The sequence below is a fragment of the Ochotona princeps genome, chromosome 15 (assembly GCF_030435755.1).
Source record: "Ochotona princeps isolate mOchPri1 chromosome 15, mOchPri1.hap1, whole genome shotgun sequence".
NCBI classification, from domain to species: Eukaryota; Metazoa; Chordata; class Mammalia; order Lagomorpha; family Ochotonidae; genus Ochotona; species Ochotona princeps.
The window spans coordinates 2,357,261-2,377,475 of record NC_080846.1 but is presented as its reverse complement, the minus strand read 5'-3'; the positions used below and the strand labels follow the sequence as shown (position 1 = coordinate 2,377,475).

The 20,215-nt window shown below is 60.0% G+C and overlaps 1 protein-coding gene across 2 annotated transcripts in view; it reads left to right on the top strand.

Moving 5' to 3' along the window:
• FBLN1 (fibulin 1) overlaps positions 1 to 20,215 on the top strand; it is a 41,646-nt gene that overhangs the window by 15,305 nt on the left and 6,126 nt on the right. Inside the window, exons 6-15 of one of the 2 annotated variants that reach the window (XM_004589424.4) lie at positions 55 to 156; positions 378 to 515; positions 1,494 to 1,631; positions 4,730 to 4,873; positions 5,431 to 5,559; positions 6,391 to 6,516; positions 7,809 to 7,928; positions 8,420 to 8,551; positions 10,235 to 10,358; positions 19,099 to 19,241. In XM_004589424.4, coding sequence (XP_004589481.2) covers positions 55 to 156; positions 378 to 515; positions 1,494 to 1,631; positions 4,730 to 4,873; positions 5,431 to 5,559; positions 6,391 to 6,516; positions 7,809 to 7,928; positions 8,420 to 8,551; positions 10,235 to 10,358; positions 19,099 to 19,241 — 1,296 coding nt within the window. Of the gene's footprint in view, positions 1 to 54; positions 157 to 377; positions 516 to 1,493; positions 1,632 to 4,729; positions 4,874 to 5,430; positions 5,560 to 6,390; positions 6,517 to 7,808; positions 7,929 to 8,419; positions 8,552 to 10,234; positions 10,359 to 14,472; positions 14,845 to 19,098; positions 19,242 to 20,215 lie in introns of those variants that run through there. The other variant, XM_004589425.2, reaches the window with a different exon arrangement.

Below are 20,215 nucleotides of genomic sequence, written 5' to 3'. Positions count from 1 at the left end.
CCAGTGGTTTCCAGCCAAGGCCAGCACCTGACTCACGTGCACTCTTGCCCGCAGGCGGTGGGCCCTGCAAGCAGCAATGCCGTGACACGGGAGAGGAGGTGGTCTGCTCCTGTTTTGTGGGATACCAGTTGCTGCCAGACGGCGTCTCCTGTGAAGGTAGGGGTATTGGGCTGTGGTCAGCAGGGTCTGAGCAGGCTCTTGGGCTCTCTGGTGCCCCCTGGAGCTGGCCGTGAGACCTACGCCTCAGGGTGGGGAGACCAGAGAGCAGCAGAGGGAAGCTGCCTGTAGGGAAGCCCACTCCCAGGCACCACGCGAGGCCTGGTCCACACCTTCTGTTGTCCTTGTGTCCCTCCCACGGTCACTCTGGTTTCTTGCAGATGTCAACGAGTGCATCACCAGCAGCCACAACTGCCGGCTGGGCGAGTCCTGCATCAACACGGTGGGCTCCTTCCGCTGCCAGCGGGACAGCAGCTGCGGCACGGGCTATGAGCTCACGGAGGACAACAACTGCAAAGGTGAGACCTCGCCAAGTGTGCCCGGGGCCGGGGCAGGCAGGGGCAGGGCGATGAGACGTCACAGGGCTGGCAGTGAGGTGGGCAGGCATGCATGACCCTGCTAGTCCTGGGGTTAGTGGAGGTTCACCTTTGCCCTGGCAGATTCGAATGTCACGTGCTCCTGCATGTGCCTTCTGCAAACAGCGAGAAAGAGAGAGGGAGAGGGAGAGAGAGAGAGAGAGAGTTTTACACAGCAGCGGCTCCCGTCTGACACCAGGCTTCCTTGAAGTTCAGAATGCCCTGCTGTGGCTGCTGCTGTCGCCCAGCCTGGCTGGAGGTGTTGTTGGGCAGGTTGAGGGCATGGTTTCCTGGAGGGGGACATGACCACTAGTGGACTTGGAGGGAGCCTCAGAAGCAAGGCACCACTTCCGGTCACCTGTGCGCTTTGGGACCAGGGTGGCACCCTCTGCCCCGCACCCAGGTTGGGCAGTCCAGCCCTGAGCTGCCCAGGGGACCCGGCCAACTGAGTGTACACACACGCTTGAGCAACTGACGGCCATGAACTTCCAGAAAGTCTTGTCGTGACATGCTAGTTGCTAGTGTTTGGGGGTTGGTGAGCGCTTCGGGATTGGGCATGTTTGTAGAGACTGTTTATGGCCATTAAGATAATTGTTTTCATATCGCAAGTAAACATGCACTTGGCCTGAATAAATAGCTGTAGGTGTATGCACCAGAAAAATGCCTGGGTTATTTACTACGTCACAGCAGGTTGGCCTTGTCAGAGTGACGGGTGGGGAGAGAAAGTCAGCATTTAGCAACAAGAGCGCCGTTTGGCAGCTTCCGGCCCTGCTGAGGTGTGACCTCGCTGTTGGGACGTTTGGGGATTGTAGTCTGAGTAATGGGCATTTAAAAAGAGAAAGTGACTGTTGTGATGTTGAAGTGTTGTCGGCTGCCCGGCGGGACCCTCGCTAACCATCTCCTTTTTTTATGATATACCAGATATTGACGAGTGTGAGAGTGGTATTCATAACTGCCTCCCCGATTTTATCTGTCAGAATACTCTGGGATCCTTCCGCTGCAGACCCAAGCTACAGTGCAAGAGTGGCTTTATACAAGATGCTCTAGGCAGCTGTATTGGTAAGACACGCTGCCATCCAGGTGCCCGGGCTCTGCCAGGCAGGCCGTGTGCGCACGCACGCCCTTCAGCTGCCGGCTGCGGGGAGTGAACGCAGCCAACCCCGCTTATCAGCCACCTCGCTGTGGGCTCTGTGGTCAGTGTCATGTGCGCATTGTCCATCCACTGTGAAGGGCAAGCACCCCCAGACACTCGGCAGACAAATGGGAGTGACCACGTCCTGAGGGATCTTGATTTGCAAAAACAGTGACACGCTGGTCTCGGCTCCGAGACCCGTGATTTAGACAAAAAGAGCTTGGCTGTTGAAGTCAGAGATACCTGGTTTTCAGCTGAATGGCTTTAGCAAATTGACTCACTTCCTCCTCCACGCAGTCGTAACCCCGGGCTGTGGGCTGGAAGCCAGGGGTGAGCAGGTGCTGTGGAAGTGCCCACTGCAGTTCCTTGGCCCACTGTTTCGGTGAAGAGGCAGCACGTAACAGCAGGTGCCAGCGCCTGGCAGGGAGCAGGTGGGACTGGGGAGTCAGCAGCAGTTGGGGAGAGAGGCTGAGTTTGTAAGAGGCATCCTGACAGTGCATGGTGGTGATGGAGGCCCAGCAGGGAGGATGTCCTGGGTACCCGCGACCATACACTCAGAAACACGGAGGGCAGCAGGCTTCATGCCATGATCATGATTTTCTTTAAAAAGGTCCATGTTGGCCTGAGAGGAGGGCCAGCGGCCAAGGAGGGAGGCCTGGCTGAAGGGAGAATAGCGTCAGTGGTCAGCTCAGACTGCCCGTGCCGGAGTGGAGGCTGCAGGCGAGCCACCAGCTCTGTCGCTGTTGGCCTTTGGCCGCTGCGTCTTCTGGGTCCTTCTTCGGGGGCCAGAGGGCCTTTGTCCCTGCCTGCCCTGAGCCGTAAGCACCGTCCATCGCAGCCCCTCCCCACCTGGCTGGCCGCAGCACCCTTCCCTCTGCAGGCTGCAGGAGCAAGGTCCGCAAAGTTCCCTCAGCTCAGTTCAGATAAATCTGTGCCAATGCAATCCGTGGAAAGCTGTTCCCCACCCCTGCTTCTCCCCCACCATATTTAAATTCTAAACCCCATCCAGGCCTCCTGGCCTCGCAGCCAGCTCTCCCATCCCACGCTGTGGGGGGACTGAGCCATGGGGACCTCACCGGGCTGCCAGCTGGCCCTGTGCCAGCCTCCCGTGAACGGCATGGGGGCCCTGAGCAGGGACAGTCCTGTTCAGACTTGCGGGCTGCAACAAGGAGGGATCTGGGAAGAGGCGACAGCTGGTGGGGCTGGAAACCCTGATTCAGGGCCAAATCAGCCCAGAGACGAGCCCTTGGCAAGTCTCGGCTCATTGTCCCCTCTGCGGGGTGCCTTGGCCCCCCTGTCCCCATGTGTGAGGGGCACGGCTTGGCAGCTGTGTCCCCCGCTAGGCTGACCTGGCAGCACAGCTCTGGGGGTGTCCCTGTGGGTCCCACTGTGAGCTCCTGACTCAGCCCTGCAGCTCTGTGGGTGCAGGGCGACCAGGAGGAGCACCTTTGTGGCAAGAGTATCTTTTTATTCCGGAATTTCTATGTGAGGGCTCCTCAGATAGTCCCTGGAAAAGTTGTGTTGTGGAAGAGCTGGGTGGCATCTTGGGCACCGGGAGAAGCTTGTCTTAACATTCTACTTGGCGGTGCCCTCTGGGAAGGGCCCTGCTACTTCTGGCTTGCAAGCGGGCAGCACTCAGCCTCACTGCTCTCTGTCTGGCCCCATCTGCCCCCCGGCTGGGCAGTCCCCAAGCACCCTGCCTGCCTGGCCCCATCTGCACCCCCGGCTGGGCAGTCCCCAAGCACCCTGCCGTGCTCCGCTCCCTGAGTCTCTTTGGTATTTTATGAAAACGAGACCAGACAGTTCCCGGCTGGTTTTTTTACCCACTTGACAGCATGTTTAGAAATCTTAGGTCAGCACTCTCATGTCATCTGCCAAGAAATGACTGTGTCGGCAAATAGCTCTGTCCAGGAGGGGACTTCAGTCTTGGCAGGCCTCCTGGGTGTTTCCCTGCGTGCCTGCTGACCACACCCTCAGCTGGGGAGCGCTGACCCTCTGTGTAGCCCAAACCCAGCTTCTCCCTCTCTAGAACCATCCCCAGGCATCCAGAGCCTGCCTGTCCCTCCTTCAGCTATGCGTCAGCCAGCCCTGGCTGCTGGCTGGGGTTTGCAGAACAGATGCCTTTTCACTGGAATTTTCCAGAACCTCCCAGAACATTGAGGGCCTTCTTCAGGTTCTTCCTCCCTGAGTCCCTCCCACTCCCTGGTCAGGAGGGAGGTGGCATTGGTCAGAGAAAGGCTCCCTCGTGTGCAACCTGTGTGGGGAAGATCAGGGGTCCAGGGCCAGTGGAGGCTGTGCCCTGTGGAGGCAGCACAGGACCCCAGCATCTGGGACTGTCTGGACCCTAGGCCACACATGGTACTGTGGGCCTGCCTTGTGCTAATAAAGCTTTATTTACAATGATGGGCCATGGGTAGTGGGCAGGTGGGTGGCCTGGGGCCTTTTCAGGAGACAACTACCAGTGGGATCCCTTCTGTGATTCGAGGCTGGGGTGTGTGTGTGTGTGAGAGATGCAGTCCCAGGCTCATCCCTGGGTCACAGTGTCCTGTGGACACCACGCAGGAGCGTGTCCAGGCGAGACAGGAGACCACTATGTGGTGACCTCAGTGGCCCTGATGGGGTGCCGGCTGAAGGGCATCGCCAAGGAGGTAGTGGTCAGATGGGCGAGGGGGATGAGTGACTTCAGAATCATGTCTTTGAGTAGCCAGCCAGGGGCTGCACCCAGGGGACACCCTTAGTGCCCTGGCCGGGAGATAGGCCTGGGTGGAGGACACGCTTGCGGGGGCAACACGTATGGATTAGGTGTGTGAGGGATGGAGGCAGGGGGTTGATGGAGCAGGAAGAGGCGGGCGACGTACAGGCGGAGCGTGCTGGGTGCAGCAGCCGCTCTCTGGGCTGCGTTGGTCTGTGGGAGGGCCGCGGTCTCCGCTGGCCTGGGAGGAGCGGGCCAGGGCTCCTGGGAGAGCCGGTCGGTCAGCAGGCGCTCCCACAGGCTCACAGTACTGTCTCCATCTTCCTGCTGTAGATATCAATGAGTGCTTAAGCACCAGTGCCCCGTGCCCCGTGGGGCAGACATGCATCAACACAGAGGGCTCCTACACGTGCCAGAAGAACGTGCCCAACTGTGGCCGCGGCTACCACCTCAACGAGGAGGGCACGCGATGTATCGGTTGGTATTCCGCCAGAGAACAATCTGAGGGTGACTTTTCTGCTCTTAGTACAGGCACATACGTGCATGAACACACGTTTGCGATATGTGTGCACACACGTCGAACACGTGGACGATCACATACATGTATACGCACATGAACGTACGCACATATAGCACTCTCATAGGCACACATGCAGCCCTCCGGAGGAGGAGAGCTGGTCCCACAGTGAAGCTGTCCCCTCGTGTCCCTCCAGCCCATTGCCAGTACCCGGGCACAGCCTTCCCTGCCTGGCTGGACCAGTGCAGGAGCAACCCACCCCATCAGCTGCTTCTTCCTGTGCCCCACCCCTCCATGATCCCATGAGCCCATCTCCATGGCTGTCGGCATCACCGTAAACTGCCTTAAGAAGGGGCTGCCCTGGCCACAGCAGGTGTCCCTGAGGGTGGGGCTACAGCTGGGTGGGTGGTGTCCCTGGGTGGACCCAGCCCTTAGCAGGTGCTCTGAGCAGCAGGAGGAGGGGGGCTGCTTTGCCAGTCCTACCCTGATGCTTCTCCAACCTCTCTCCCTTGGCAAGATGTGGACGAGTGCTCACCACCGTCGGAGCCCTGTGGCCCGGGGCACCGCTGCATCAACTCCCCCGGCAGCTTCCGCTGCGAGTGCAAGCCTGGCTACTACTTTGATGGCATCAGCAGGACGTGTGTGGGTATGTGGTGGTGGTCCCCCGGGATCCAGCTGAGTGGATATGTGGTGGTGGTCCTCCGGGATCCAGCTGCGTGGGTGTGTGGTGGTGGTCCCCCGGGATCTGGCTGAGTGGATATGTGGTGGTGGTCCCCTGGGATCCAGCTGCGTGGGTGTGTGGTGGTGGTCCCCCGGGATCTGGCTGAGTGGATATGTGGTGGTGGTCCCCTGGGATCCAGCTGCGTGGGTGTGTGGTGGTGGTCCCCCGGGATCCAGCTGCGTGGGTGTGTGGTGGAGGTCCTCCGGGATCCAGCTGCGTGGGTGTGTGGTGGTGGTCCCCCGGGATCTGGCTGAGTGGCTCCAAACAGCCGGAGTGACCGGGTCTGATGCTTGTCTGAGTCCCTGGTGTGGGCTCCCAGAGAGAAGACCCAAATTGGAGACCCCTTCCCTAGCTGCCCAGCCCCACAGCCCCTGGTGGAGCAGGTGTGCATGTCCCAGGGCTTCCCAGTGTTCTGCAAACACCAGAAGTGGGAGCCATTTCCCGAGGATTCACAGTGGCCTGTAGAGACAAAGGGCTAGGACATGCTGTGACCCAGGCTGGCTGGGACTGGGCTTGGATGCTGATGCCCAGAGGGTGCTTGGGACAGCCAGCACCTGCTTCCCCACCCCACATTGCCCCTTTGCCACATCTCAGTGGCCCCTTCTCCCCAGAGGCTGGAACGGTGGACAGGCATGCCGGTGGTGACTCAGCCCCAGGCTCTCCCATTTGAAAGCTGAGGCTGCAGGAGGCAGGGAGGTGGGCGGGCGTGGTGTCACCAGCGGTCACTTGTCCCTGAGCTACCTGTTCCCCCTGCAGATATCAATGAGTGCCAGCGCTACCCTGGGCGCCTGTGTGGCCACAAGTGTGAGAACACGCCAGGCTCCTACCTCTGCAGCTGCTCCACAGGCTTCCGGCTCTCTGTGGATGGCCGCTCATGTGAAGGTGAGGGGCCCTGTCCTCCACGGTCTCAGCAGGTGGGGGGTTTGGTGGGAGCACAGCTGCTCACCCTGGGAGTGAGGGGGCTTGGTAGGACGGCTGGGAGCGTTCGACTTGAAGCTATCCGACCCCATTATCTGTGGCTCTGGGGACTCTGCTCTCCCTCTGCCCACAGTCCATGGAGGGAGTGATGGGTAGACAGGTCACAGAGAGCAAGCCGCATGGTTGGTGACAGGGGTGCTGTGGCCAGTTTGCTGCAAGGCAGATGGGCACCCCATATCAGGGTGCTTGGGTTCGGTCTCAGCCCTGTTTCTGATTGTAACTTCCTGTGGAGGTAAGCCCTCAGAGGTGGAAGACAGTGGCCCAGAGCCCGGGCTCCTGGCGTCAGCCTGGCCCAATCCCAGCTGCTGTGTGCATTTGAGAGGGTGAACCAACAGATGGAAGATCTCTCTGTGTGTCTTTCAAATGCAATGGGAATAAATTACTGAAAAACCTGTTAGCGGGCAGCGTTGTGGACACAGGACCAGGCCCTGGCTAGCTTTGCCACCTTACCAGGCACTTGCCTGGCTGTGGGACAAGAACTCAGTTCCTGTGTCAGGACATAGCTCTGGGACACGGGGAGATGCCGTCCTGGGCCATGGCAAGCAGGTGATGCATGGGCCAAGAGGCTCATGGATGCTGGTGGGTTGCCTGCTGAGAACCAGCAGTAGATACATAAACATGGGAAGGCACACCAGGCCAGGGCTTGGCCGACTCCCTCTGAACGCTGCCGAGGCACTGGGTGGCCTCCTCTGTCGCACCTCCTCCACTCTGCTGCCACAGCACTAAAGTAACCAGGCCCATGGGGATGAGAGCAAGCACGGCCGTGCTCCAATAAAACTATTTGTGAGAACAGATGGTGGGCCAGGTCCAGTGGACAGCTGTAGGTTGCTGGCTTCTGCAGGCAAGGGCACAGCTGAAGCACAGCTCCGAGCTGCTGTAGGTTCCTGTGAGCTCCCAGCACTGGAACACCCAGAGTGTCCTCCCCTGTGCTGGGTCCCTGTGCCACCTGTCACCGCAGGGGAAGATGGGATAGGATTGACTGGTACCTGACACAGGGATGGCAGCCTGAAGCTCACAGGGGCAGAGACAGAGACCCCAGGCCCATCAGCCACAAGGGGTGGGTGGCGTCGGGGTCCCACCTGTGCGGATGAGCTTGAGGGAGGAGGAGGGGTGGCTGCCCCTGCCAGCGCCCCGTGTGAGCAGCGCCGTGTGACGTGGCTCTGTTCCCTCCCTGCCTCCCTTCCTTGTCCTCTCAGATGTGAATGAGTGCAGCAGCAACCCCTGCAGCCAGGAGTGTGCCAACGTCTACGGCTCCTACCAGTGTTACTGCCGCCGGGGCTACCAGCTCAGCGACGTGGACGGCGTCACCTGTGAAGGTGGGCTGCCTGCCTTGCCATCCCCTGGCAGGTGGGCGGGCTGTTCACTGCGGGGTCCACCCGGCCAGCCTGCCAACTGCCCCAAGCGAGGCTGGCGGCCATGCAGGCTTCCCCAGCAGCCAAAGTTTACTTATCCACTTCAACCATCATAGAGAGCGAGGTTGTTGGGGAGTAGGCCTTGAACCCCCTGTTATTCTCTCCTGCACCTGTGAGTGCGATGGCCATTGACTAGACTGGACGTTGGAGCCACTTGACTGGCGTGGGGCTGGGAAGTGAGGAGGGCTCCAGGGGCTCTCCGCGCCCTGATGCCAGGCTCTCCCTGTGTGCCTGGGCTGCTGCCTGCCTTGTCAACCCCAGCTACAGGGTGCGGCTGCTGACGCTGACGCCTAGGTATTTTACGTCAGCTCCCCCGTCATTCTTTGCCGGGGACAGCTCTGGGCACCCCGTCCCTGCTGGCTGCTGTGAAGGCTGAGGTGGCTTTGTCCTTGCAGACATTGACGAGTGTGCCCTGCCCACCGGGGGCCACATCTGCTCTTACCGCTGCATCAACATCCCTGGAAGCTTCCAATGTAGCTGCCCCTCCACCGGCTACAGGCTGGCCCCCAACGGCCGCAACTGCCAAGGTACGTGAGCAGTGTGCACCCTGGCCCCGCACCATGGGGTGTGGCCAGGTGGGCTAGGCGTGGGGCTGCCCGACCCAAGCGTCATATCACATGTGGGGTTCGCTTGGGGCTGGGAAGTCCCCACATCCAAGGCGTGTCCACGCATCCTTGGGGGTCGTCCAGGCCCTCCTGCTTGCCCTCAGTAACCCTAACTCAGAGACTGGAACGGGGCTGCCAGCCTCTAGGAAGGTGCCCTGGGGGTGCAGTACCCAAATGACTGTGTTCTTTAGCCTAATGCTTGCTGGTTCAGCTGTCCAGCCTTCTCTGGGAGCAGTGAGCATGTGGCCGAGGCCTCTGTCCCTGGGTGCCAGTCACTATCCCATCAAGAGCCTTCCTGTGTCCCATGGGCCTCCTTGTGGAGTGAGAGTCCACTGGGGCTAGAGCTGCCCCAGCATGGGTTGGATGCTGTGGGGAGGGGCTGTCACACCCCAGATGGTCTCTACCTGCATTTCCAAGACCCTTGGGGTCCCTGTGCCCGTGGGTGTGCTCGGTGGGTGTGAGTGGATGATGTCGGGGTGAACATGCGGGCTCCCACCTGGAGCTGCCCCAGCTCTGTGCAGCCCCTTCCTCAGGCACCGCTCCCTTCCCTGGGAGGGGCCTGCCCAGCCCCTCTGCAGGCCCTGGTGTAAGTGCCTCAATGTCCCATGTCTGCCACGGCAGGTGACTTTAGTCCCTGCGGCCTGGGGCTTCCCTGGGGCCCTCGGTAGGAGTCCCCAGCCTGGTTCTGCTAGGGCTTGGACAGCCTAGTCTGGTCTCAGGGTGAGGTGTGGCATTCCATTAAGACCGGCCTCCTCGTCTGTAACATGAGGGGATGGGTTAGGAGCCTCTGCCCGTCCCCTCCCAGCATGTCAGGGGTCCCATGGGTTAAGTGGGGCCCAGAGCTATAGAGCAGTGCTGTGTAGAGCCCAATGCTGGGCTCAAAGCTCAGCTTTGCCACTTGCCCAGCCTGTGACTCCGGAGTACCCTCGGCCCCCTTTAGTGAAGGGGGGCACTCAGGGCTACCCCACCTAGCATGCTGGCCTCACCCTAGCCCTGCTCAGCCCAGGGGTCCTGTAGAATGGGGTGGAACTGGGAACTGGCCCGGGGGCAGAGGGGCCGTGTGGGACGCTGGCCTGGGGCCGAGGGCCATGTGGGACGCTGACCGGGGCTGAAGGCCATGTGGGACAATGACCCGGGGCCGAGGGTCCATGTGGGATTCTGGCCTGGGGCCGAGGGCCCTGTGGGACGTTGGCCTGGGGCCGAGGGCCACGTTGGACGCTTGCACTCTATAGCACAGCACCTGGCTGCAGAGCTGGTTGTCTGCTTCCAGTCTGGCTTCCTGCTAACACACACCCGGGGAGCCGGCAGCCATGGCTCTCAGGGCGTTGGGTGCCTGCTACTTTGGGGTGGGAGACCCAGATGGAGCTCTTGGCTCCTGCTTCCCTTGCCTGGCCCAGCCTGGGCTGTTGCGGGCACTTGGGGGAATGAGCAAGCAGATGGGAGAGCTTGCTGTCTCTCCCTTGCTCTGCCAAATAAAATGTTTAAAGTGTAGGTATGCTGTAAGCAGAGGGGCTGGCAGTGGACTCAGAGCCGGGCCGTGGCGGCTGGTGAGGTGCTGGGTCTGTGCAGCCTCGACCTTGGCCTCAGCCCTCTGTCCTCTCACAGATATTGATGAGTGTGTGACCGGCATCCATAACTGCTCCGTCAACGAGACCTGCTTCAACATCCAGGGCGGCTTCCGCTGCCTGGCCTTCGAGTGCCCTGAGAACTACCGGCGCTCCGCGGACACGTGAGTCCTCGCCCCGCGCCTCTTGTACTGCGCCGTCATCGCTGTTGTCTGTGGGTGCTGGCCTGCCTGGGGGCCTGGCTGGGTCCCGAGTTGTGACGTCAGGGGCCCTGGTGAGGGGCTGGGGGGAAGCAGAGGACCAGCTCATCCATGACAGAAGCTCCTGCTTCTCTCTGCGCCCGCATTTGGGCAGTGCAGCCATGTGTCACTGTAAGGCCCTCGCTGCCAGGCCTTTGGACATGAGGGTCCCAGAGGCCTGTGGGCTGGACTTCTAACTGGTGTGCCTGCACAGGGCTTGACGCTTCCTAAGCCTGAGCTGGGGGGGGCACTGGTCTTGGGTTTCTAGGGTGGCTAACATCAGGCAAGCAAGCCCTGCCCCCTCCCTCTAGTTGGCACCTGCTGGGAACCTCCTACCAGTGCTGGAGAAGGGCATTGCTTGTAGGGCAGCTCTGCACAACACTCCCAGCCTTGGGCGGGGCCTGTGCGTCTCAAGAGTTTCCCTGTTCTTCGTGGATACTGGAGGTTTCCAGTGTTGTAGACAGGCATGGCCCCGTTCTCCATAAAGCCAGGGTTCAGACCTGGTGGGGCACAGACAGACATCCGTGCCAGTATTGTCCAGCTGGTGGGAAGGTGAGCTTTGGGGGATCTGAGAGAGGCACCGAGGAAAAGGAGGATGAGCGCTGAACTTGGGATGTGTGAGCCTCTCCTGGGCCTGGCCTTTCTGGGTGCTGGTGGCCTCGGATGGTCTGCCTGTGTCTTTACCGTGTTGGGGATCCGTGTTGAGGATCCCAGCCCGGGCCAGCAGTGGAGCCAGTCCTCTGCCAGCCTATGTGTCTGCCCCGGGACACGCAGAGGGAGAAGCCCCGAGCTGCAGCCCATGTTGTCTAGCTCTCGAGGGAGGACTGGGCTTGGAGCAGTAGCGAGGTCCTGGGCCGTCACTCTCCATGCACAAGACTGGCTTATGTTGGGGTGTCTGGACCAGCCGGGGCCCAGCATGGAAGTGGGGGCCGGGTCTGGCTGTGCCATCCCAGTCAAGTGGGGGAATTGGGGGTTGCTCTGGAACCAGAGAGAGCTGTGGTGACAAGTCAGTCGCAAGTGGATCCATTCTGTGCTGAGCCCAGAACTGGTGTGGGTGGGACGCAGGCCAGGAGGGCCTATCTTCTCAGCCTGCTGACCACCGGGAACCCCTAAAGGACTCGCTGTCTGACCTTAGGAGGCGACTTGTACCCCACTGAGGGCCAACCGTCCCTTCTGCGCCTTCCTTGGATGGCTGGTTCACTCTCTCTGGCCTGATCCTTCACCTCATTCTCTCTCAGGGGCCCTGCCTTCTCCCTCTCCCCACCTGGCTTCCTTCCGGGTATTGTCTCGAGTGGCTGAGGGGGGTAACTGGAGCATGGCCACCGCCTCCCTGGCCGCTCCCAGCAGCAGGCCTTTGGCAGGTCTTGGAATGTCCTCTGCTCCCTCCCAGTGGGACTGACCTCTGATGATGCGCCGTCTCAACCCAGAGCGTGGCCGGGTGTACTTGGGCACCAGTGAGCGGTGAAGCCGGGGTGGGGTTCCGGGGCGCAGGACCCTCCTCCAAGGCTGCCTGGCCATGGCTGGTTCCTGGGCTTGTCTTCAGAAGCCTGAGTGTGTGCAAAACACCAGGCGTCTCAGGCAAGACGGCTGCACCCTGGCGCCGTGCGTCTCTAGTGTGTGATGTCAGAACGCGGTGTCACGGTCATGCGTGGACTCAGTGTTGGGCCGCACTGTTGTCCCACGTGTGGCTTGGCCTAGGACGTGTGGCATTCTACGGGGGTCGCGTCTGTCTATGGTGCTGGCGCCTGGCAAGGGTGAGGGCCCTGTGCCAGAGTTGATAACAGCAGCCAAGCTCAGGTCCAGCCACACTGGCCGGCCGGTCCCGTGTGATGGGCAGTTAGGATTTGCTGGCCATTTGGGTGCGTGTACAGCAGGGCAGGCTCGGGTTTCTGAGGTCCAGGCTGCTTGAGACGGGGTCAGTGATCCTTCAGTGAGCACGTGTTAGGCGCTAAGAGAGGGTGCTGAGTCACGAAGGGACTGGCTAGCACAGCCCAGAAACACCTTGCATTAAGAAGGGTCCTGGGACCTCTGGTGGGTGACTGTGGGATGTGAGGGTGAAGTCACCGAGGAGCAGGAAGTGTCTGGCTGTCCGTGGTTGCTGGAGCGGTGCCCGCACAGCATGGCGTGTCGTTTTCTGCATGAGGGAGACCCCAGCGCCACCTGCTGGCCAGGCCATTTCTGTAGCTGCTGAGGCAAGCATGCCTGCATGCATTTCTGTGTGTGTCTGCTCATGTACGTTTGTGTGTGGAAGGGCTTGAAGTGAGACAGGCTGACTCTATGCCCAGGCCGTGGGGTGGGTCATCCTGGGGCCTGTGCCTTCCTGTGGAGAGCGAGCAAGAGGAAAGCCCCCATGCACACCCAGGCTGCCCCACTAGTGGCCCTGCCTCCCCATGGCCCTCCTCCGGGCCAATCTCTCAGGGGTCAGGGCCGCCTCTCCTCACGTGGCCTGTTCCACACCTCCTTTCTTGCCTGGCTCCCTTCTCGGCTCCTCCCACACCTCTCATTGTCCAGGCTGCACTTTGTAAGCCCTCGGAGGCGTGGACAGCTGGCAGCGTGGAGGGCTCCTGTCCTCTCAGCCCTGACCAGCAGCCTGTAAATGGGTGACCCCACTGCCGGCAGGTGCCAGAGGTGAGCATACTCTGGTATGTGACATGGGATAAGGATGTGTAATTGCTGAAGGAGGAACGCCACGGGAGAGCGGGGCCTGGGTCGTCTCAGATTAGGAAATCCAAGCTCAGGCAAGGTGGCAGAGTGGACTGCGATGCGCCAGGCTCTCCAGAGCTGTGATTCTGAGGGGACGGGCCGGGGTCAAGGGGGCAAGAGATGGTCCCTGATGTCACCCTGTCACCAGCAGTTAGAGCCTGTCTCCATCTTCTTCTTCTTTTAAAAGATCCATTTTTACTGGAAAGGCAGATTTACAGAGAGAAAGATTTTCCATCTGCTGGTCCACTCCTCAAAAGGCCACAATTGCCAAAACTGAGGAGATCCAAAGTCAGGAGCCAGGAGCTTCTTTTGGGTTTCCCACACAGGTACAGGGTCCAAATCCTTTGGGCTGTCTTCCACTGATTCCTCAGGTCACAAGTAGGGAGCTGGATGGGAAGTGAAGCAGCCGGGATATGAACCGATAACCACACAGAATCCCGGTGCTTGTAGGGGAGAAGATTAGCCAATTGAGCTATCGCACCAATCCCACTCTGTCTCCATCTTGTTGTAGGAAGTTGGAACTTTGCCCTGTCCTGCCATGGACAGTTAGAACCTGGAGCACGGCATTAGTTAGTCCTGATGCTGTCACAGGAAGTTCGTCCCTGTCCCCATTCAGGTGTGGGAATCAGATCCCTGCACTCGTGTTGAGGCCGGAAATTCAGCACCTGTCCCTCCCTCCCTCAAGGGCAGTGGAATCTGCCCCTGTCCTGTCACAGGACTGGAAATCGCATCTCTAGCCCCATCTTAGGAAGGCGGAATATTTCCTCTGCTGGTCCCTGGAAGTTGGAGTCTGTTGCCCTGTCTATTCCGAGCCCTGAGCCTGCCCTGTGGCTGCCAAGAGGGACGTGGGCCTGGAGCCGGGACCAAGGGGTGGGCACTGGGGTGTGACTGGACCCTTGCTCCTGCACAGCCCCGTGTCCACACCTTGGGCTCCCCAGCTGCAAAATGGTGTGTGGCAGGGAACAGAAATGACAGCAGCCTGTAACTTCAGGGGTCGCTTCCAAGGACCTCCCAGGAGTCCCAAGAGCCCTGGCGCTGTCTGGGCATAGGGTACCTGGAGCACACTCCGAGGGCCAGGTGTGCCTGCTGAGTGTGTCCGGGGTGGACGCTGCTGAGAGATAGGGGCACACCTTCCCCTTGTCCCTCCCTCCCCCAGCCGTCCAGCGCCCCCGAGGGTGCTGCAAGAGGCTAGTGCCAAGTCGTGACCTGGAGGTCCAAGGTACCTCCCCTAGGTGAGTCAGGGTGCTCTTGACGCTGGCCGAGCAGGCCCCGTGCTGTGGCGGCCCCGCTTCTGCATCCGCGCTAACCCTCTCCTTGTCTCTCTGTCCACTTGCAGCCGCTGCGAGCGCTTGCCTTGCCATGAGAACCAGGAGTGCGTCAAGCTGCCTCTCCGCATAACCTACTACCACCTCTCTTTCCCCACCAACATCCAAGTGCCCGCGGTGGTTTTCCGCATGGGCCCCTCCAGCGCCGTGCCCGGGGACAGCATGCAGCTGGCCATCACCGGCGGCAACGAGGAGGGCTTTTTCACCACCCGCAAGGTGAGCCACCACAGCGGGGTGGTGGCCCTCACCAAGCCGGTGCCTGAGCCCCGGGACTTGCTTCTCACCGTCAAGATGGATCTCTATCGCCACGGCGCCGTCAGCTCCTTTGTGGCCAAGCTTTTCATCTTTGTATCAGCAGAGCTCTGAGCGCTTGCTTCAGCCGGGAGCGGGGTCGGGGTGGGGGGCGGGGTGGGGCTCCCTCTTGTTGCTTTTCTAACCCTCCTTGGGGATGTGAATAAAGTCTCCGCAGCCACCCCACCTGCCCTGCGTGCCCTGCTTTTCTTTGGTGCGGTTGTGATCGGGACCAGCCGGAGACCCAGGGCAGGGGTGTGTGTCCCAGGGCTCCTGGGTGAGCAGCTGGTGAGGCAGGTGAGGGCTGGGCATTGCCGACACGTGCTCTCTTCATCGAAGGATGGAGGTGTTGGCCTAGGAGGCCCCTGAGACTACACTGAGCTCAGTCAACCTCTTTTTACAAAGGTGGAAGCTGGAACCCAGACATGGGGTGGGGCGGGGCCTGTGGTGGGCGGGACGCAGCCTGTAGTGGGTGGCCAGGCCAGAGAAGTCAGTTCAGAGCCAGACACTGGACAGAGATGCCAACAGCTCTGACCTGCAATCCGCAGGCAAGATGCTCCATGTGGTCGCCACAGATGGTGGATGGGTGGATAAATGGGTGGACAGGTGGGTGGGTGGGTGGATGGAGGGAGGGATGGATGGGTGGGTAGGTGGGTAGTGGGTGGGTAGATGGACCGATGGGTGCGTGGGTAGAGGGAGGATGGGGGGAGAGCAAGCTGGACTAGATGAAGGTTGAGTAGGTGGATGGAAGGGGGAATAGCTGATACATGGATGGGAAGTGGGTGGTGATTGGAAAGATCCTTGTGTGCCTGGGTGGAAGGAAGGGCAGTGTTTTCAAGGCTTCCTTTAAATATCTCCTCTGTGAGAACAGCACCGTACAGCAAGGATTCTGTTGTCCTGTTTAGTTACTGTTTGTCATTGCCCAAGTCATACGGGGCAACAGTCTGGCCTTTGTGCACTTGGGAGAGCTGAGAGGGGCTCTGGAGGCCGTCCAGTGCCCTCTCTCGCAGGAACTGCAGCTGCCTTGTCTGTGGCACTCCTGGCCCGGGCGGGGGCTGTGCTGTGTGTGGGGAGGATAGCGCCTGAGCAGCCTAAGTGTCCGCCTCTCTGGACGGTCAATGCCGTGTCCTCAGACTATACCACCAAGAGGCTGCTGTGCAGAGAAAACAGACAGGCAGGTGCTCGTGTCTCCTCAGGGCCCTTGGCAAGTTGTGCACCCCTCAGAGCCTCTCAACCCGTTGCCCGGATGACTTCAAGGAGTGCCTGGCACCTGGCAGTGGGGGAGAGGGAAGGCGGCCATGAGTGTGAGCATGGGGGACTTTGGTTGTGGGAAAGTAGCTGGGTATCCCTTGGCTTAAACGACACATGCACTTTAGTCAAGGGTCTCTGATGCATGGAGCCACCCTCACTTCTGATCCCAGCTGTCTGCCTTTCACGTCACTGCAAGAGGTGAAACTGAGCCAAACCAAAGCCAGGAGTCCCAGACTCCATCTGGGTGTCCATGTGGGTGCTAGGGACCCAATGACTTGAGCTGTCATCCTCTGTTGGCTCCTATGATATGAATTATCAGGAAGCTGGTGTCCTGTGGCACTGGACTTGAACCCGAGCCGCCCTGACATGGGATGTGCGCACCAGGTGACTGTACTGCTAGGGTTATTTTGGTGCAAAACAATGAGAATCCACAAGTAGTTTTTTTTTTTCCCCATAAGTGTTTTTGCATGAGCTTTTTGAAGATAACACATATGCGTGTTTCCTTTTGGGGTGCTTACTGGGAGGCAGGCAAGTTCTGGGAACAGCCCTGGACCACAAGGAGAACATGGTAGCACAGAGGTTGGGTCACTTGGTTGAAGTCCCACAGCCAGCACCTGGTGGGGCCAGCGTTCAAACCCAGGCAGCCTGGTCCTGGGTGTGCCTGCAGCCCTGCCCTCTGCTGTCCCTGGGATTAGGTCATTGCTCTAGATCTTCGCAGAGAACCCTGGAGGCTGGCCTTTCAGTGACAGCAGGTGTCATGGCTGAAGGTGGGGGTGACATGGAGGGAGGTGCTGTGACGGACAGGAACCTGGGAAAGCAGTCAGCAGAGCCGGGGCCCTGGAGCGGCTGCGACCGAGTTCTTACAGCTCTCTGGACCCCAGCTAGAAAACATAAAAAAACAGAAAGGGGAAGAAAAGGCCTGTGGGAAACAGCTACAACACAGCAAGGCAGCAGGCACACCTGCGTACAACCGGTTTGGACCCACCCGAGAGCACATGGGTACCCAGGATGCCCTGCACACACGTGGGCTACTGCTTGGAACGCTGGCTTCCTGAATACCGGGGCAAGTGTCAGTTTCAGTCCTGGATGCCGCTGCTGCTGCTTATTATTTTGAAAGGCAGACTTACACAGAATGAGATCTTTCATATTCATTCATGCTCCAAATGGCCACATGGCCAGAACTGAGCTGGTCCAAAGCCAGGAGCTGAGGTCTGGGCACTGGGCCATCCTGCACTGCCTTCTCAGGTACATCGGCAGGGAGCAGGATTGGAAATGGGGCACACGGGGCCGGAGCCTGCACCCATGTGGGACACGGGCACAGCAGGCAGCAGCTTTGCCCACGATGGCACTGCGTCCACCCCTGCTCTGCTCCAGCATCCTTCTAGTGACTGAAGAAAGGCCACAGAAGACCCCACGTGCTTCGACTCCTGCCACCCACAAGGGAGACCTGCATACAATGTCTGTACCTGGGCTTGGGCTTTTGTGGGGAGAAAAAAGACAGAAAAGAGAGTGTAGGACTTGCAGCAAAAGTGACAAGTATTTCAAATATGCAAGGACGATCCCACATCTGGAGAAGACGAATCTTGAAACGCAAAGCCTGGGGAAAAGTCTACAAATGCCGGCCCAGGGAGGCCTGCCGTAACTTCCCCCAAAATTTCAACTTTCATACCGCAAGGGTGCAGAGTGGTGGGTGTGACTCAAGCGCTGGGGTCCCTGCCTCCCAGGCTCTCAGCTGTAGCCTGGCCCAGCCGGAGCTGCTGTGGCCATGTGGGGAGTGATCACAAAGTGGGAGCACTCTCTCTCCCTCTCAGATGAATAAATTAAGAATTCCTTATGGAGACGCAGAGCTGGTTCATTCTAAACCTGGCAGATGCCGTGGAATGGGCTCATGTTGATCTGTGTCCCTTGTGGGAGCCGATTTCCTGGGAATCAGGTGGCAACAGTGCCAGGAGAGAAGTGGTTTTTGATGGAATTCCGCCGGCTCAGAACTGGAAGTGAGCGTTACAGTCATTCTGCTAGTACCTTGCCATCCGTGGGTAAGGGCTGGGCAGCAGCCGCAGCAGCCAGCGTGGAGCCAAGCACACAGCCCAGGCCCCTGCTGGGAGACTTGTGCCATGGTACATGGATGGCTGCAACCATTCAGGCCAGATCCAAGAGCCAGGGGCTTCTTCCCGTCTCCCATGTGGGTGCAGGGCCCAAGCACTTGGCCATCCTCTGTTACCTTCCCAGGCACGTCAGCAGGGAGCTGGGTGGGAAATGGAGCAGCCGGGACTCCAACCAGCATTCACCTGGAATGCAGGCGTCGTTGGCAGAGGTTTAACTTGGCCCCCAAAGAGTTCCTCATTGGGCAAGTCCCAGTGATTGGTTAAGGCACTTCTGAAGAGCCCCGGGCTGTGGATTGCTGTGGGTCTGGGGCTTGGGGTCACTCAGCGAGTGACCACCTTCTGGTGCATGTGGGGCAGCTCTGAGCCGCTGGCAGAGTTCTTTTTTGGGGGTCTGGGTGGTGATTACAAAAGCAGGTGCCCCCAACAAATACACCGGGAGTGTCATAGTGACACACACCTTGCATGCTGGGCCTGCAATTCTGTCTGTGGCAGTCGGATGGCTGAGGCTGTGACGTGGCCGTGACTGGGCTGACCGTGCCCACAGCGCGGATACACTGGACACAGGGCAGCCCAGAACGGGTTGGTGCACAGTCCACAGGGTTGTGAAGTCACACAGGTGTGAGCTGTTTATTCTGCAATCTTCCATGTTGTGCCATGCTGGGATGTGGGTAGCTATAGCTAGGAGTGTGAAGCTGGGTAGCTTTCTCCTATATTTTACGATGCAGACAATCTAAAGCCCCATGTAGTGTGGCACCCACAGCACGCACCTGTGCTAAACTTTAGCTTCTACTTGCCCCACTGTGGCACGGGGATGTGGCTCTGGCTTTGTGCTGGCACTTGAGCCAGCCTGTGAATGCCAACGGGGCATCTTGGCACCCGGCACCCAGCACACACAGGAAGCCAGAGGTGGGTCCCCTACCCCTTGGGGCGGGACTGGCCACCTGCTGCTGCTTAGTGTCCGTCAGTGCCATGTGCTGTGGCTGCCCACAGGCCCCGCCAGGAGAAGACGGACACCGTGCGCTGCATCAAATCCTGCCGCCCCAACCACGTGGCCTGCATGCTGGACCCGGTGCACACCATATCCCACACTGTCATCTCGCTGCCCACCTTCCGCGAGTTCACCCAACCTGAAGGTGAGCGGGGATAGTGGGGCGTCCTGCCTGCTGTAGCCGAATGTGCAGGAGCCAGGCACCCACAGTGGCCTTCAGCCTGGGGCTCACCCAGGGCATGACTATCATGCCAGCAGCCTCAGGCATTCATTCTGTGCCATGCACTGGGGAGTTGGAGGGCAGGAAGGCCCCATGAGGAAGTGACGGCCTCACTGGAGCCCGAGTGAAGGGCTGGCCAGGCTGGGCCAAGGGGTCTGGAGGGAACACAGGAAGGACCAAGGAGGGACAGCTTGATCTGGGTTGGCCACGAGCAACATGGGAGGCGCTTTCCACCCCAGGTCAGCTGCCTATGGGCATGCTGCCTAGCAGGGCCGTCACAGCCAGGGCAGGGACTCTGTCCGGGGACCACAGCCTTGCCACCCCAGGTGACAGGGTTCCCCAACCGCCCTCTTGCCCGGTGAAGTCTCCGTTACCCCGCCTTTGGAGGAGCCTTCGAAGGCTCAGCAGATGCTGGCCGAGCTGCCTACTTGGGCACAGGGTGGTGGCAGCAGGGAGGGCAGGAGGGGAGCCCTGTTCCTCTCCCTCCCCCATTGTTGACTCGTGTAGGAGGAGCCTCTCGCAGGTGTCTGCTTTGGGTACAGGATGGGCTTTTGTCAAGGCACACACTACTCCCACATGCCCACGACTGCTCTGTGGCTCAGTCCCCTGCAAGGAGCTGAGTGGGCCCAGCTCTAGGAGCTGAGTGGGCATGGCCAGCTGCCTGCTGTACAGAGCTCCCCAGTGAGCTGGCTCTGCTACCCACCTGAGGTGGTCTGGACTAGGGGCCCGCCCTCCCCCACACCCACATCAGCCCAGCCCACCCCAGGAGCCAGGGGAGGGAATGGCAATAGCTCCCAGAATTTCTCTGGGCCTTGGTCTGGCCCGACCTCAGCTAGGCTGTGTGGAGCTCAGGGGGTCTGTGGCTCCTGGGATGCCACCTCCTGAAGGGCGGCACCTGT